We start from the raw sequence: 19,011 nt of genomic DNA on the forward strand, positions 1-19,011 counted from the left end.
ATGATTTTACTTCTATTCTCATTAGATCTCTAAGAATTAAATAATTTTGACATTGACTCGCAATTGGCTCGCTGTTTTTAGTTTCGAGCTGAATTTGGATCTAGTTGATAGCTATTAATTTTTTTAGCGCAAGTCGTTTCTTCAATTAGAAATATTGCCCATCATAACTTTAAAATTAGATATTTCATTATTAGAACTTCAAAATTAATTAGTTTTTTTAATCTAAATATAGTTATATATTTTAGTAAAAATTTAAGAATTAGGTATTATTTATAATATAGTTCTATTTAGATTGGGGAAAAAAAAAATTATAAAGTTTTAACAGAGAAACATCCAATTTTGAAGTTATGATGGACACATATAAATTTCTCTCTAGTTGTAGGTTCCTCTCATGCATCGTCTTCTCTGCTTGGACTCAAAATTAAACCCAGTTGGAACGAAGCCGGGCTACTTTTTAGAGAAATCACCGCAATTCGAAGATGTAAATTTGCCTCGCTATCCCCTCTAGCCCTTTCATTCTCTCCATCATACCTACAACCACAGTTTTAGAACATAGAATAAGCACCTATTTAAACTACAACATAGTAGACACTTTTTGCGAGAGAAAAAACGCATTTATGACAGTACCACGTCGCAAAAAGTACCGTCGCAAATAGAAAAAGCAGAACAATAATGGTACTCCGTCGCGAAAAGTCACTTTTTTATTCTCGCAAAAAGTGTATCATTCTTGTTGTATAGGAATTGTTGCATGTATTTACCTTCCTTTGCAACTAGAAAATTAAAAGACCAATTGTGTAGGTTTGACTGTTTTAATTTGTACAATTATTAATTAATAAAGTATTTGTGTTCTGAAAAAGGAAAATGGATTATGGGTTTTATTTTTCCCTGGTTTTAAGTACTAATGCACATGATATTTTTATTTTTAAAGTAAAGGATGGAAAGTATTTTACTCTCTTCTTCATCTTCTATATTTTCAGGCATCATTCTAAGCAGTTACCAATGAATGAAGCCAAGATGAGACCGTGTTGGGCCGATCTCCCATGTGATCTGCTATCCATCATTGCTGAAAAGGTCACCACCAACACACAATACATTCATCTCAGAGCAATTTGCAAGGCGTGGCGAAATGCCCTGACACCCCACCCGCACCATCTCCCTCCCCAATTTCCATGGCTTATGCTCCCTCCTCAACCTGGTATTTCTGATGCTCATGTATCCTTCTATGATGTTGCTCGGTCAAAAACTTATCAGTTTCAGTTGCCGTACATGAGCGGCAAATACTATTGTGGCTCCTCTCATGGCTGGATTGTGCTGGAACATGAACACAGAGTGTCGCTGCTCAACCCAATTACCAGTAGACGCATCGACCTTCCTTCTTTAGATGCCCTTCCAACCCTTCTGATTTCTTCTGACCAGCATGAAGGAGACGAAATTTGTATAGAAAAGGCGAGTTTGTCTTGCAATCCTTTCAAGCCTGGTTGTGTTGTTGTGGCTTTGCTTTCAATTTCATCATACATAACAACTTGGAAGTTGGTCTTCTGCCGAATTGGGGATTCTCAATGGACTGAATTGAAGAACGAGAATGCGCTTCGAAGGGTGGAGAATTTCACTTTATATAATTACTTGGTTTACACGGTGAATAATGAAAAGGAAATATCTGTTTATAACCTTCAAGACCATTCTGTGCGGACCTTCCCTTCAAAACTCAGCTCTCACCTCTGCGTTCATGATATGATTAATTTTGTGGAAGATTCAGGTTCTAGTGAACCCCTTGTAGTTAGAATGATTACATATTTTTCTGATCCTGAGGTTCATGTGTATAAGTGGTATGATGATTGGCAGACATGGTGTGAAGTGAAGGACATTGGAAAGCGGGTGCTTTTTCTGAATGAGAGGCATTCGAATTCGATTATTCTGCAATGTGATGAAAAGCAAGAGAATAAAGTATACTATGATGTAGATCACCTGACTGATCCGACCTTTAAGTCTTTTCATGTTGGTTTGAATCGGGTTAATCTGGAAAGTGGGATGGTGGTTCGACTGAGCTGGAGCTTACTATATCCGTATGAGGTCCGCCTATCTAGATTTCCCTTGTGGGTTACACCTAGCCTGATCTAGCTGTCATACGGATTTATAAAATATGATCGTCCCCGCGCGTAACAGGTACTATTGATCTTTATTTTATTTTTTAAAAAGATAAATATTGCATGTTATGTCATTGACTGTATTAAGTGTCTATTTTTATGTTTTGTAATTGATTTACAATGATTGTTAGTAGTTCTAAAAATGCATTTTGTTGTTAGTGTATTGGAGACAACTCTGTAAATATGACATTGGAAGCGTTGAATACATATGCATGCTTTCTATCTGATTTAAAATGGTCTTTACAACTTACAAAAGCATAATTTACCATTAGCAGTTACAAAACCTTTGTTGTCAGTATACTTTGTGACAACAAGCTTGATGACCATCATGGAATGTTCATTTGTATCAATTTGGCCAATCATATTGTGTTCGCAAAATTAGCATGCCCTTAGAAGAAATAGCATGGCAATGTCACAAATGTTGTTGGTAGAATGGCGCATGGAACTTTTAGGAAACTGAAAAGTACAAAATTGTAGCTACCCTAATTGAATTTTTATGTAAATTAAGATTAGAGGACAAAATTATGTCTTCATGTTTTGTGTAATATTTAAAAACAAAAGGGACTTAAGAAACTTTGATAAAGATGCATACATGCAACACACTAGTTGAAGTATAACTTACCGAAGTCCACCTTCTCTCTTCCAGCAGTAAGATGTACTAATTAATTTTTTTCATAATATAACAGGAATCAAGATTTTTAATTACACCAGTGCATGTGTATTCTCTTGGAGTATCTGATTCAATAGTGCTATGGGACTAGGATTAAAAGGTAGCACTACTGAAGTTCTGGTAATGAAGGATTGAGCATGCAATTAGTTTGATAAATATGAAACTAAACATTAGCATTTTTGTTTTTGTTTTTTCAGTACTTTTTGTTCAAACTAAATTACAGTATCTATATTAAATGTGCTATGTAGTCCAGTTAACTTCCTGATGCTGTGCTTTTTTTTAATATATTTCTCTTTTAACTGCCGATAGATATTATAGTGTTGTTGTTGTGTTTGAAGATATCTGTGTTTGTTTATAAGAGTTAAAGATGCTAAAGAGGTACATGAATGAGGTATGTGGACACCATGCACATCGAACGGTGCCTCCTATCTCCTGGATTGCATAATTGCAATAGTTAGTTATTCAGGTCTGGTACCAACATCTCTTTCTATTGTTGTGAGGTCCTCTGTTAAATTGAAAATTGTCTTAGATGTCTACCAGTTGTAAATTAAGATTAGAGTACAAATGGTGTATCCAGTCTCCACACTGCATACAACTGATCTATTAAGGTAAGTCAAGACAGGAAACTGAACTTGCCAAGCTCATACAACGCATAAATTTGTTGTGTGCTTCTTCTAAAGTATTTTTTTGTGGCAGTTGGATTAGTGTTGATAATAAACAAAACCTAGCTGTTCTCTATGTTATTTTTTTTTTTACAGCTGCCCTGCTTTGACTTCTGATACACATTTCTCAGTTTCACCTTGCTACTTATGGATAAATGTTCTTCTAGTTGTAGATTTTGGATTGGAAAGTGAGGCAAAATAACTGTGACTATCGAAGTATTTAGAATATCAGCATTGCTATAGCATGTGTGTTTATCCTGTATAGATAAATTTGAATAAAAGCCCCTCATTATCCAAAATTTGCAGAAAGTCCCTTCTGTTGTTGGAGAAATTTGAAATCTCTGAGATTAATTACACTCTAGCTGGTATTAATAGTATATTTTATGGCATATTAAGTTTTACAACATTTCTTGATCATAAATGAGGGAAATTTGACATGAGAGGCACAATTAAGTAATAATTTTTTCAGCTATTGCAACTGAAAATATGATTACTAAAATTAATGAGTAAAATTAAATATATTTTTTAAGAGTGTATAACAACAACAAAAAAGCCTGTAGTTCCAAACAAGAGTTTTTATGATTGTATATCAAATTGTTAAAATTGATTGATCATTAATCTAGCAGTTCAAAAAAATTTACTGTTAAGTTCTGCTCCTCCTTCGGAAATAATGATTATAAGAAAAACCAAGTATTTTACTCTGTACATCAAGCTATTGTAAACTAATAATTGTAAAGGTAAGGGTAGAATTGATATTTTTTTTTTTTTTGGTAATATTAGCTTGAATTTGAATTTTATAAGATAAGAAATGGAGATTTTAATAAAAATATGTGGGTTTAGATGAGAAAATAATTAAATTATAAATTTTAATGGTCAAATATATTAATTACAAAGTTATGATGGGTATATATATAAATTTATCTTTTCTTTCTTTTTTTTCTGAAATGTTTCAGTAGTACATACCGCAGCTTAATTTTTTATTTTCAAATATTAGTGTGAAAGATATCATAACCAGCCCTTGCTCTAGTGGCAAATATGATGCTTTTTTTTGTGAAAAGTTACAAGTTTGAAACTCAAATAGGAGAATCCCAATTATAAAATATTATAGAAAGAATTTCTAGTGTGTATGTAAATTTCTAAAATAATCGATTTTTCTATATAAAAAAATTATAATATTAATCAATATTTAAAAAAATGCATTTTATTCAGCATACTCTTTTGTTTATTTAATTTTTTGTTTAATTATTTTCAAAATTAAATTCACAAATATATACCTTTTCAAAACTCTCTCTCTTTCGGAGAAGAAATAAAGTACTGGTTTCAATTTATTAATTACTTCGGAATTATATTTTATTTTGGAGTAGAACTAGGGTGTTCTTAAGCTCACCAAAGTATTTGGTTAGCTCACTTTGGTGAGCTTAACTCCAAAACTCATCAAATCAGTTTCAAATGACGAATACGAACCGTTTACATGTGAAAATTTTAAACATTTGAATTAATTTAGTATAAAATCAAGCGGTCAAAAAATATTCAAAAAATGAATGCACTAAAATTAATTTATTAACCTTTTAAATACCTTGGTGAGCTTAAGAACACCCTAGTTCTACTCTTTTATTTTGTGGCACATTCATCTTTTACTAATTTAACAAGCTGTCGTGTATTCTTCAATTTTTCATTAAAAATGAAATAAGCGCCGATTTGTGTTAAAAGCAGGCTTCTAAATAGCTAGCTATAGCTTTTCCGGACCATAAACGCTAAGCTATGAGTTAAAATTGCGCTAACTCAGCTACAACCGCTATAGCTATAATAGCTTACCGCTATTACCGCTATATGAGACCCGCTATAGCTACCGCTATGCTACATGTTTTTTTTTTTGCAATTTATATGAACTTCTGTACTTCTATTCTTATTTCTAATGCTACATGGTCTTCTACGATAAGTATACTAAACCAAACTATATGCTTCTATTTTTATTTGTGATTTATTATATCATTCTATATCGAGAAATATTCAAATACTAATTCTTCATTTTGATTACTCTTTTTATAGTATTCATTTGTAAAATTATCATCGTTCGTTTCAATTGAAAGCTGATTTTGATTATTATTATAATTATAAAATGTTTAAATATATATATTGACTTCATTTAGCTTATAAAATTAATTGCTCTTTGTCTATTATAATATGTAATACCATGAAGTATAAACTATTAAATAATGTTACTTTTTAGATTTTTTTCTTTCTTATTTGCGTAATTGATAAAAAAGTATAGACTTAGATTAGTTGTCATTTAGTTGTTACATCAATTCTCTAATATTGATTATGTTGATAATTGGTAGAAATATAGAATATAAAGTTTGAAAAGGGAAAATCGCTATGTGTGATAGCTTCCGCTATAGCTACGCTATTCGCAATAGCTTTTTTTTTTATCTCCCCGCTATGCCGCTATAATCACTATTTAGAACCTTGGTTAAAAGCAAAATTTACCCTCAAGTCAAAAGTCATAGCACGCTTATTAATTTCACAATGTCCAATGTACGTAAAAGTCTGATTTCTTATACAAAAATTTCTTTGATGACCATTGACTTCTCGTGACTCAAGTCGTCAGCCTCCCTCTTTTAAAATCCATATCTTCTGTTATTTCTCAGTTACAATACACTTCTAAGATTAACTTAACCCGTTCGATCTAATTTAGACGGTCATGATCGGGTGTCCCTTCCGACAGATTAGGTGACCGACTCAAAAATAAAAAATGTAGAAAGATGGAAAAATAATAAAAAAGGAATACAAGGAACCTTTTCTCGCCTTCTCTCTCGGTCCAATTATTGCCCACTAATTAAAACAGCTAAGAGGTTTGCCAACGTTTGAGAGCTATTAGAAGATGGGAATCTATCAATAACATTTAGCACAGGCTGTAGTTGACCTGACCAGGCCAGGAGTTCGTTGACTACGTAGAGATGTTATAGAAATTAAGGCAAGTTATGTATTGCTGATTAATTTCTGCTATGTTTAACAGCTTTCGTTTTCTATGCTATTCTATTAGTTTGTCAGTCCGAGACTCCTCGGGACGAGTGTGCATCACCTGAGATATCTCATATTTTGTGTAACCTACGTGTCCGATGCCTATTCGGGGATGGCGCGGGGCCAGTATTGTTTGAGCTTTGAGATTTGTGCATAACGTCTTTCAACGGTTGAGATTTTCCACAAATTATGAGATATCTCAAAGGAAGCGAATTCCCTTGGGACAAGGGGCAATGCCTAAGTACCTGTTTAGCAAGCAAGCTTACAGGAATGCAGCTTAAGAAATTAAGCTGTGTAAAGGAGTGGTTGTTCGGCACAGGACAATGAGGCTTAAATTGAATCAAATATATATTTGTTTTCACGTGTCTAGGGAAGCAGATCATAATAACTTTAGTTATGATTGTCACACTTTGGAGGATTTATGGATGATTGATGCTTCTATTCCTTTAAAAGATAGATTATTAATTGAATTATTACGAGGTGCTGTTCTATGGACTATTTGGTTAGAACACAATATATTATGTTTTAATGTCAGTTCCCCTTATTCTATTAAGGTTATTGGTACTAAGATTATAGCTTTGACTAAATTTTGGTGTAAATCTAGAGATGATGATTCAGTCTCTAAATTAAATCTTATATTGCCTTTTGATGTTAAGAATCTTCTAGATCTCCTTCTGCTGGAAGAGGAAAGAAGCTCAGACACTACCCAAATTTTGGACCTCCTGGTGCAGGGTTCTGGGGATTGCAACCCCCCATATCCAATGTTTGGCGTCGAGGAAGAGGATGAAGACTTATTAGATTTGTAGTACTTAGTTTTATACATGTTATGGTGTTTTTGTGTTTTTCTAGGATTATTGCCTTCTTGTGTTGTGGACATGGTAGGATGTATTGATTTTTTTTTCTATTGTTTATGCTTATGTTTTGAACAGCTGTAAAAGACTTGACATATTTGATTCTGGTACCAATTTTAGGTACTAAGTCAAATATGCTATGGTTCTTGATTTCAATGAAATCGGTAGTAAATACCATTATTTTTCAAAAAAAAAAACGTGTCTAGGGAAGCGTGGAGGGAAACGTGGGAAGGAGAGAAAGAAAGAGAATGGAAAATATAAACAAATGAAAAAGGCCCTAAGCTGGTCTTTAAGGAGGCACTGTACCGTAAGGAGGGGAGTGGGTCAGCTTAGCATTTTGTCCTAAGGAAGCTTAAGAAAGTTGTTTTAAGCCCATCAAAGGAGCAGTTGTTCGGCCCGCTTAAACATCTAAGGAGCTATAAGGAGCCTAAAGCTTGGCTGCCGAACAGGCACTAATAGCATAATTATAGATGTAAATTTATATCATGTTGTGTTGTGACTAATTATGCGGTGATTTGGGTTATGTTTTGTGTAGTGATTATAGTAAGTTTTTATGTGCCGTGCCGTGATTGAATTTGGAAGGATAGTTACGTTTGATCATGTTTAACTTTTTCTTCTTTGTATTTTAAGTTAGTTTATTCAAAAATTACTTTTTTTTTATCAAGATCTAACAGTATTGATCTCCATGACCACGCGTCATGTTGTGTCTTGCCTAGACTAGTTCGCGCGTTATACACTTATACCGTGATGTGCCAATTTTAGTTAGTTTATTCAAAATTTATTTTTTGATCAAGATCTAATAGACTTAATCTGCATGATCATGTGTCATGTTGTGTCGTGACTAGATGAGTTCGCGTATTGTATTGTATTGTGCCAATTTTTTGAATGATCACTGAATAGGACACACGAGTCACGACATGTAACTGGCACAGTGGCACATGTGTCGTGCTGTTATATATATTGCGTTGAACTTAACATATTCGTCCTTTTTTCCTGAAAAATCAGATTTGTACTTGGAAGTTATAGTCTGGTGTCATCGCTTAGCTGAAGCTTCACAAAACAAGTAAATGATTTTCTTTTTGTGAGAGAATGAACTTAATAAATTATTAGTCCTTAATTTTCTATGCTTCTGATCTATATAATGAGGTCTGGGCAGTGGTTGAACCCTTGATGAAGGCTGCTTCTACTTGCGTGGAACCCCATAGTCATCGATCAGAGCTTCGAGAAGAGAGCATACCATCACATTTCATTTGTCCACTAAAACAGGTAACTGTTATGAATTATATTGTTGGCATGCATCCAAGCAGAATAGTAAGTGTATATCATAATTATTACATTTGTGTTTCTTAGAAGTTGATTTCATGAACAAAAGTATCTTTAACCTAATTTATATGATTACCACAACTCATCTCTGCAAGGGGAGCAACACATCTCGAGTGACCGACTTGGAACTTGAACATCGCAATCTTAGAATTTAGATGTTTTGAGAAATTTAGATGTTTCCCCATCAAAACTTCTCAAGCCATATTGTAACCATATCCAAATATTTTGAGAAATTTAGATGTTTCCCCATCAAAACTTCTTAATTTAGATATTTGCCCATGCATCAAAATGTTCAAATTAGTTCTATCCCCATCTAAACTCACTAATTTTATTAATGTCCCCATTAGTTATATCCCCATCAAAATGCTCAGATTTCACATCACTAGAATGTGCATCATGAACTGTGAAATTATCAATACATGTACTGTGACATGTGTATTAGAATCTGAGAAAAGAGTTTATTCAGGCATGGAATATACTTGTGTCAACGATCTTACATTTGAACCACACCTGGGTTGTGTTAGTGTAGATTGGGGGAAATTCGCTTCTGCTGTTAGCTGTCCAGTTATTCGTTACTGTAGTCAGCTTCACCACGCAATAAAATAAAAACCAAACAATTATATTTAAGTACTCGTCCAAAAAAATTTCATATATATGTACGAAACAAATATAACAAAATTTTGACAAAGAAAATATGATTCAGAATAATTTAGAACTGAAGGGCCTCCACCGAGAACTTTATCACGCACTGAACATTTTGAAAAAAACAAAGCAGCCAAATGCATTTCAACCATGTAAAAGAAAGGGATCTAATTAAGTTGGGTCCGACATCGATCTATGGGACTCAAAGTTTGAGTCCGATGTGTTCCGAGTTCATTCAATATGTTTTGAAGTCCATATGCACTAGATCGATACGAATACTAAAATAGATATGCACGAATCTTAAAGGGATCCAACGGACTAGAAATCCAACAGACTCACAATAATTGTTGAATTGGTGTCGTACCCAATTGTTTCCGTAACATAAAAACAGCGGTTAATTAGAGGGTAAAAAAATAGCGGTGCCAATTTAAAAATAAATACAAACGAAAAATGATAGAGCATTATCTAGTTCTAAGCCTACAAAGAAAATGAAAATAATTAATTAAGTACATGAGCATTATCTAGTTCTGTTGCCATAATATATATCCTATCCTCATCATATGATTTTGATGAGGATATTGAGATGTTTGTTCATAGAAGAAGTTTTTTGAATCAGATATGATCATGAGGATGGATCTGATTATTAATGTAGCGGGCATTTTTATTGGAAGGAAATTGTGACTTTAACATGCAATCGATTGTGGTGTTGAATTTGAACTCGGAACTCTCTCTTACTTTTGTGATATATTATTTCAGTATTTCAACAAGAGGATGGTTCAAATTCTTATATTTTTAAGTTGGTCTATACGTACGTTGTGCCTTAATTCATTTGTAAAACTTTAATATTTTAACAAGACAAAATAAAATCGTTAAATATGATCTATATTATTTTCTTAAATTTGAAAATAATTATGATATTTTAATTTTGTTTTAATGATCATCAAAAGTTTTGTTTTAATGGTTATTAAAAAGTTGCAAAAATATGTTAATGTGAATAATTAATGGACATTGATTTTCAACTTATCGATTGATATAAAAATCAGTCTAAAATAATAATTGTTTATGTAGATGTTGAAAATAATATAGATCACATCTATTAGTTTTATTTTGTCATATAAGTTTAGAATTTTTTTTATTAGAAAACTAAAAGTGAAGATACAATTAATAAGACTGCAAAAAATAAAAACATTTAAACCCTTTCTCTTATAACAATCATTTCGATTGTTTGTTAATATATTATTTAAGATAATTTTATGCATAAGTATCACAATAGAGTGTATTTTATAATGGTAAAAATTAATATTATATTATGTCACTATGTATATTAACATTTAATATGTGTAATTTTAAACTAGTATCATACCCGTGCGTTGCAACGGGGATATATTATAAGAAACAAATATATCAATGAAAATAATAATTATTTAAAAATTAAAACACATGTTAATAGAAAATTTATATAATTATGTATTTTTAATTAACTTTAATCGTGATCTCTGATAACAATTTGATGATGTGATGATTTTTTATTTTTAAGTAACAATGATATCAAATAATAGCTCGATTCGAATCTAATATCAAATATCATACAACAATTCAATATCAACATATAATATGATATCAAAAAACATAAATAAAAAGTGTTATCGTGTGTATGTATATGATATATATACACACACACATATTATAAGAAAAATGTATATTTACACACATGTTCCAATTTAGAACACACACATATATTATAAGAAAAATGTATATTTACACACATGTTCCAATTTAGAACACACACACACACACACACACATTGGTATATTCTATATCGGAAATATATTCTAAATTGCCCACACCAATATGTATAGAAACAAAGAAAGAGAAATAAGGAAATAAAAAAAAATGATTTTCATTGTGATCCGTATAGAAACGAAGAAGTAAGGAAACAATAAATAAGAAAATGGAAGGTGAAGTCTTCTCAATTGAAGAGGAGAAATATGAAAAAAAAAAACGGATAAATATATGCTAAATTTCAGAATTTATTCAATTATAATTATAACATATCGTGTGGCAGCATATGTGGTGGGTATGTTTTGAATTAAATTTAGACTTCTATAGATAAAACAGATGCATTTAATCAAAAGAAGACAAAATATGTAATTGGAGAGCTGAGATCAAATTTGAAGTTTCATCTCTCAATCATAGCCGTTGGCGGATCGGATACCCAACGTGCTTATAGAGATTTGTATGAACTGACTCCATATAATAAAATTATTTAATAAACAAGAAACATTACATGTTGCTGTAAACTATTTAGTATTAGATAATATTTATTCTCCAAGAAGCTCTTCAGAATCAGATATTATTCAAAACTAAGAATGCGGTTTCTCTCTCATTAGCCAACATCATAAATTTTACAACCCTTACTATTGTAAACATGACAGATAATTAAATAAAAAATTATTTTTCAAAGGATTTCATAATCATTCTATCATGGACCAACATCATATAATAATTTATTTGTCCGATTTGTTTTATCCATCAAATTAATAAAATCACGTTATTTTAATCCACCCTAACAGTTATATTAATTGGTTGTCTCTTTCCAACATTATGACATAGTTATATTAATTGGTTGTCTCTATCATAGACCAACATTATGACATAGTTTTCTAGTTTTCTCCAACATCACAAGACCACTTTATAAAACAATAATGAAACAATATAATTAGTTATTTTTATGTAATATATATCCATGTCCGCCGATATATCATTCTAAATCACATGAAGTTACTAAATATATGATCTATAGTTGGGATATTGTCACGCTTTCCATTATTAGTTGGCATGCATAGTTCATGGACACATACATATTGGATGTGCAACAAATTAAATTGCTTTTGGAAGGTCTCAGAGCATACTGAGTACAAGGTCATTGATTTGATTTTGTTATGACCAAACACTAGAGATACATGTGCGCTCGATCTTTCGTTCCTGGTTTTGACCTCAGAGATATTGTTGTCAAGTAATATATATCTCATACCATTATTATGTGGTAATTAATTCATGTGAAGTTAGATCCTCCTATTTATTGGATATCTCACAGTAGAAACAAACCCCCTTCAATTCACAAGATGAGATATTTACTTTGAATCTGACAGTCTGATTTTTGTTCAATATAAAACATTTTGAACTCAAAATTTGCACACAAAATTGAAATTAAAATATATTTACAATTATTAAAATTACAGTTTTAAATATAAATTTGTAAATACTTGCATAATTTATAAAAATTTCATGAACTTGCGACTGACGAATCATCTTAAGTTTTTACTGATTATCATTTTGTCAAAAAATTATGAATTATAAGTTTTTTACAAAAAGAAATCATCAACCATCAAGGTTCTAATTAAATATCATATAGCAGCATTCTAGATATATACTTGTACAAATTTTCATTATTAGTATCACAAGTTAATATACATAATATCATATAGAATATAAAATCAATTTTATCATTATAAAATACACTCTAGTATGATACTACAAAATTAGGGGTGAAAACGGAGCCGAATTATCCGGCGGATATTCGCTCCGAATCCGTTTACAAATTCGAATCCGAATGAAACGGATACGGATTCGAATAGTTTTTAAATAATCAGATTTGATCCGGATACGGATAAATTCTGAGACCTGAAAACGGAGCGGATATCCGCTATTATCCGGAGTAGATCACTGGAACCAAATGGATCAAATCACTACCCGAAATCCGCTAAATTTTCTCTCTCTCACTTCTCTGCGCGGTATTGCGTGACACGTAGAAGCCTTTATCTTATATACTACCTCTTCCGAAAAATGCTAGAAATTGTGGGACTAAACAAATTCGGTCATCCGGGCACAAATGATATTGGGCCCAAGCCCATTCGTAGACTCTTATCTACGTTTTACCGTTGCCTATTATTCGTTAAAGTTAGAAAGATATGCCACGTGGTCTATTATCTGTTAGTATAAATGTTTGTAAATTATGAAAACATGTGAATATGTTAATCCTCTTCTGACGCAAATAGGAGAGACATCACTTATTTAAAATTTATTAATTGTTTTGACTTCTCGAAAATTTAATTGTGTTTGTGTTACTTTTAATTAGAAAAATTAAATTACATATCTAATTCCTATTCAATTATTCATTTATTTTTATTTTTATATTTGATTTTTGTTAATTAGTATTTGAATTTTAAAATTCATATGACTTAATTATCCGACCATTATTCGTTTTGTATCCGTATTCGAATCCGTAGACTATCCGTTCCGTATCCGTATCCGTTTAAGGCGGATTTGGTTTTGAATTTTGATATCCGTTTACTATCCGTATCCGTATCCGCTCATTATCCGACAGATGCGGATATGGTATCAGCATTATCCGCTCCGTATCCGCTCCGTTTTCACCCCTATACAAAATACATCAATTTTAAATTATTCCCCTCAATTCACATTAACACCTGCTAGATATTAATGCGAATTAATTGAAGGGATTCATTTATGCTGTTAGCTATCCAATAAATAAGAGGATCCAACTGTGCACATGTATTACTTGACAATAATATTTCTGATGTCAAAACAAAGAACGAGAAACACATACATATGTAACTTTAGTGTTTGATCACAACAGATCCAACTGTGCAACAAAATGTGTTCCTAAAAGCATCCAGTATGTGCACAGAAATTACGCATGCCAACTAATAATGAAACGCGTGATAAGAAAACTATCATATATATATATACAATGATATACTGTGAACATGGATATTAAATAATATTGCTAATTAATTATATATAGTGTTTCATGATTGTTTTTAAATTAATTTGTCCTATGATGTTGGAGATAACCAATTATAAATCATTTTCTTTTAATTTTTTATTCTAATTAATTTTTTATTTATACAACGATAATCCTGAAAATCTTGGCATGACAAAAGATTTCTTGTATTGGATGCCAAGAGTATGAATAAAAAAGTCGTTTAATTTAAATATTATATGTTCATTTATAGAATACTATAAACAAATGGTTTCTGAACCGAATTTAGCATCCTTTCTTATTTTTCAGTGGTATATATATTTTATGCTAGAGGTAGCAGCTCTCGTGAAGCAGAGCTTTCTTTGGGCAAAAGACTGAGAGCAGATGAAATGTTTGAATCTTCATTTATGTGAGAAAAAAATAGTATTTTCTTGTACTATTGCTGTAATATTTGTAAATATTCCTATGCTTTGGATTTAATTGTTGGCGCACACTGTTTTTATGATGTGATATTGTATCAGTATATGTATCTGTAGTTGAGTGAGCATTAATTCCATTTGGATTTAGTATTTTATTTATCTATCTGATCTTTTTAGAATTTATCTAGTTCATATTAATTTTTTGTCTTATTTTTAATAAAAAAAATTATTATAAGTACGTATTTCATTTTTTTTTTTTTTTTTGGAAAATTGTACCATTTGGTAGATTGATGCTTGTCAGTTTGAACTTTTGAGGAAACATGAACGTACAAGTATTTGGTATCTTCAATTAATCAATCAGAATATCAATATTTATTTTTCATTCCGAATTTATTTGAAGGTCAATAAATGCGAGCAGAAACATAATTAAAGACTAGTCTGATATGTCTAAGAATGTTTGGGGAACTATTTTTTTTCCCCTTAATCCATTGAAATAATCAACAGGACGTTGTCAGTTTATGTGATAAAATTTAGAAGGATGGTTACGGTACATTAGTCACGTTGAGACTACACGTGACGTGTTATATTTTATCATGTTTAGCTATATTTTTTTTAACAATTTAAGTTAGTTTGAGTAGAACTAGGGTGTTCTTAAGTTCATCAAACTCCTTTGTGAACTCAACTCTAAAATCTATCGGATTAGCTTCAGATGACGAATCCAAACCGTTAAAATCCTTCTACTTTACGAGTTACCCATCTACATGCGAAAAATTTAAAATTTAAAATTAATTTTGTATATAGTAAAGTGGTCAAAAGGCGTTCAAAAAATGAATGCAGTAAAATTGATTTATAAACCTTCTAATTTTCACCACTTAATTTTATCTAATTTAATTTGAAACTTTAAAATTTTTGCATATAGACGTATCACTCATACAGTAGAAGAATTTCAACGGTTTGAATTTGTTATTTGAAGTTAATTCGATATATAGGTTTTAGAGTTGAATTCACAAAGAGGCTTTGTGAACTTAAGAACACCCTAGTTCTACTCAGTTTATTAAAAATTCATTATTCGATCAAGATTTAATGATTCTAGTTACACGTAATTCGCATGACTATGTATTGTGTTGTGCAAAAAAAATTCACGCTCCTAACTTTTTTAAATCCATATAATTTGGTAAATCAAGTCATGTATTGCCACCCGCTTCTAAGAAAAATGCGATTGAACTAATTGGGTCAATACATTAAATATATTATTTAATATAATACTCTCCAAACTATCTCACATAGCGGGGATAGCTCAGTTGGGAGAGCGTCAGACTGAAGATCTGAAGGTCGCGTGTTCGATCCACGCTCACCGCATTTATTTTTTAAATAATATTACCTTGTCAGAAGTCCAGTTACTGCAGTCCGATTTGCAGCGGGTTTGTTCTATACTTCTATTGGATCTAGGTGTAAACGGATCGGATATTATCTAATTTCATCAGAATCCTATCCGTATTCGTATTAAAATTATCAATATGTGTATTCGTATCCGAAAATTTACAACGGATAAGAATAGTTTTTAACTATTCATAACTATTTGTATCCGACTGTTTATATTCGTGAACGTACAAGTATATCCTTTGTTCTTAAATTAATTTATTAAACGGCATATAAATACTAACGATTTATTTAACTAAATAAATCTGCATATACATTTGTATTCTGATAAGCAATTTAATACTATGATATAATTAGTGACTATTATTTTGATAATATGATATATGTTTTCTAACTGACAAACTTATTATGAAAAATATTAGATCTAACTTATGAATAAAAAAAATATATTTAGAGAGTAGAACTAGGGTGTTTTTAAGTTCATCAAACTTTTTGGTGAACTCAAGTCTAAAACCCATCGAATCGGCTTCAAATGACGGATTCGAACCGTTGAAACCCGTCTATCTTACGAGTGATGCGTCTACATGTAAAATTTTAAAATTTTGAAATTAATTTTGCATAGAGTTAAGTGGTCAAAAAACATTCAAAAAATGAATGCATTAAAATTAATTTATTAACTTTCTAATTTTGACCGCTTGACTTTATACTAAATTAATTCAAATGTTTAAAATTTTCACATGTAGATGCATTACTCGTAAGGTAGACTGATTTCAACGGTTCGAATTCGTCATTTGAAGCATATTCGATGAGTTTTAGACTTGAATTCATCAAGAAGCTTAGTTAACTTAAGAACACCCTACTCATATTTAGATGTTATTCTTAGAATCTACATTAATAATTTATTTTTAATTATCCGAATTATATTCATATCCGTATTCGTTTAATATCTGAAACTCTCTGCATCCATATCCATATCCAAAAATTATGATGGACAAGAATACTATCTGATTACTATCTGATCCGTATCCGACCATTTGCATCCCTAAGCGGATCGGTATTCTAAGTTTTTTAAGCAAAACTGATCCATTTAAGTTGCAAAAAAACAAAAAAAGGTGCAAAGCAATGGACAAAGGAATGAGATTTTAACAGGTTTTGAAAGATAGCAAAATTGTCTTTTAAATTATTTATTATTATTATTAAACTGTATTTAAAGTGATTTAATTAAGAAAGAAAGATATAAATAAAATTATTGAGTTTAAACGGGGAAATAATTAATTTTTAAATATGAATGGTGAAATATCTAAATTATGTATTTTGATGGGGGTGTGTGTGTGTGTGTATAAAAAAAACACTTTTGAGTTTTTGTTCCATTAACGCAACTCAGCACTTAATGAAAGCGTGAATCTAAATAGAGATCGAACGATGCATAGCATCATAAGCACTTCGCTAAAATGTTAGTAGAATGTATTAGTCGGAGTCGTCACAAGATTCGCGAATTAAATCCGAACTTTAACTGAATTAAATTGAATAATTCGCAAATTTTATCAATTTTTTTCTAATTTTACGAATTATTTGCGAATTTTTTCAATAACATTTTTTTTTTATTTGCTCTCTTGCAAGACAAATCTCTGGTCTAAATAATTCCAGAATCATTTTCAAATTATATCCAAATATTTCCGAATTACAAATTTTTTATCTCACTGTACCAAACTCAAATAATTCATTTGTCACTATGAGTCAGACTATGTGTGTGTTTGTGGGGCCATTGTTACCTTGCGAATGCCATAACATTCAATAAAGCAAATTGAGTCCAATGGGTTCCTTTACCGTCCGATTCGCCTTGCTTCCACCTCCTATCATTCCTGTACCGTCCAATCCGCATTGCTTCTGCCTCCTATCGTGCAACTAGATTGGCACGAAGAAGCATATCCACACGAATATTAAAGTCTCACACAGATCATAAAGCGAATTAGACGGTAAAGGAACCCATAAGACTCAAACTCTAGTCGTGCATCGGACACAACCCGTTCCCCTCCGAGTTGTTGTCTTCTCATCTCAAGCTCGCGCATTCCAAGTGACAATGAGTGTCGTGAATTTAATCTCGCTCGTCCTTGCTCTCAATCGATTTCGCACGACGTTGTCTTCCAACTGTCAATTCGACCTCAGTATGATCAATCAATCATAATATCAATTTTAATTAATCTTTCATAATTTATTTGAATTAATGTCAATAAATGCGAGCAGAAACATAATTAAAGAGTTGTCTGATGGGTCTAAGGATGTTTGTGGAGCTATTTTTTTCCCTTATTCCATTGAAGTAATTAACAGGACAAACATCGTCAGTTTAGAGAAAAGTTTATTTCTCCGTAATTTTACATTTGAGGGATTTGGTATATCAATCCCTGTATTGCCACCCTATCAATCTTTTAAGAAAAATGCAATTGAATTAATTGTGTTAAGAACGTTTGCGCTGTGATGTAGGGATATATTCAATTAATTGTGTTAATAACGCTTGAGCCAATCAATTGTCAATACATTAATACTCTGATTTAATTTAATGTTCTCCGAGCAATCCCACATAGCGGGGATAGCTCAGTTGGGAGAGCGTCAGACTGAAGATCTGAAGGTCGCGTGTTCGATCCACGCTCACCGCAATTTTGGTTTTTATTTTTTATTTTTAGCAACAGCCGATGCAATTCGCAACAATTTCGTTTTTGACAAAGTGAATTCGATTTGCCGCAGGTTTGTTCTATTGCGTCGTATTCGGAGCTTGTAACCAAAACTGATCTCATTTTACAAAGTGCAACGAAATGGGCATTTATTGATATTGCATTTCGAACCGTGTAAACTTATATATTTATTGCTGATCTAACAAAAACTGATCTCATTTATTGATAATTGTGTTAAATAGACGAATCAGATCTCATTTTTCACGGTTAGATATTACACTGGATCTGAATTCGCTTCAGGCGCCACCTGATTCAGTCAGGTCAACGCAACATATTAGCTCACATTGAACCAGACTTCCACCCGGCATCATTTTGTTGCTGTCTTCGCTCATAAGTCGGAAGGCAAAAAGGTACCCAAAAAGAAAAAGAAAAAATTTGAGGGGT

At 31.6% G+C, this 19,011-nt stretch overlaps 1 protein-coding gene and 2 non-coding genes across 3 annotated transcripts; all 3 read left to right on the forward strand.

Moving 5' to 3' along the window:
- Positions 1-977: 977 nt before the first annotated feature.
- LOC144548116 (uncharacterized) lies at positions 978-2,941 on the forward strand. The gene is made up of 2 exons (XM_078296810.1): positions 978-2,163; positions 2,831-2,941. The coding sequence occupies exon 1, from the start codon at positions 1,000-1,002 to the stop codon at positions 2,116-2,118; it is 1,119 nt and encodes a 372-aa protein (XP_078152936.1). The 5' UTR covers positions 978-999; the 3' UTR covers positions 2,119-2,163; positions 2,831-2,941.
- Positions 2,942-15,804: 12,863 nt separating this feature from the next.
- TRNAF-GAA (transfer RNA phenylalanine (anticodon GAA)) lies at positions 15,805-15,877 on the forward strand. The gene has a single exon. It is a non-coding gene; the product is annotated as a tRNA-Phe (tRNA).
- Positions 15,878-18,479: 2,602 nt separating this feature from the next.
- TRNAF-GAA (transfer RNA phenylalanine (anticodon GAA)) lies at positions 18,480-18,552 on the forward strand. Its single transcript has one exon. It is a non-coding gene; the product is annotated as a tRNA-Phe (tRNA).
- The last annotated feature ends 459 nt before the right edge of the window (positions 18,553-19,011 follow it).

This window comes from Carex rostrata, chromosome 32 (assembly GCF_964058835.1).
Source record: "Carex rostrata chromosome 32, lpCarRost1.2, whole genome shotgun sequence".
NCBI classification, from domain to species: Eukaryota; Viridiplantae; Streptophyta; class Magnoliopsida; order Poales; family Cyperaceae; genus Carex; species Carex rostrata.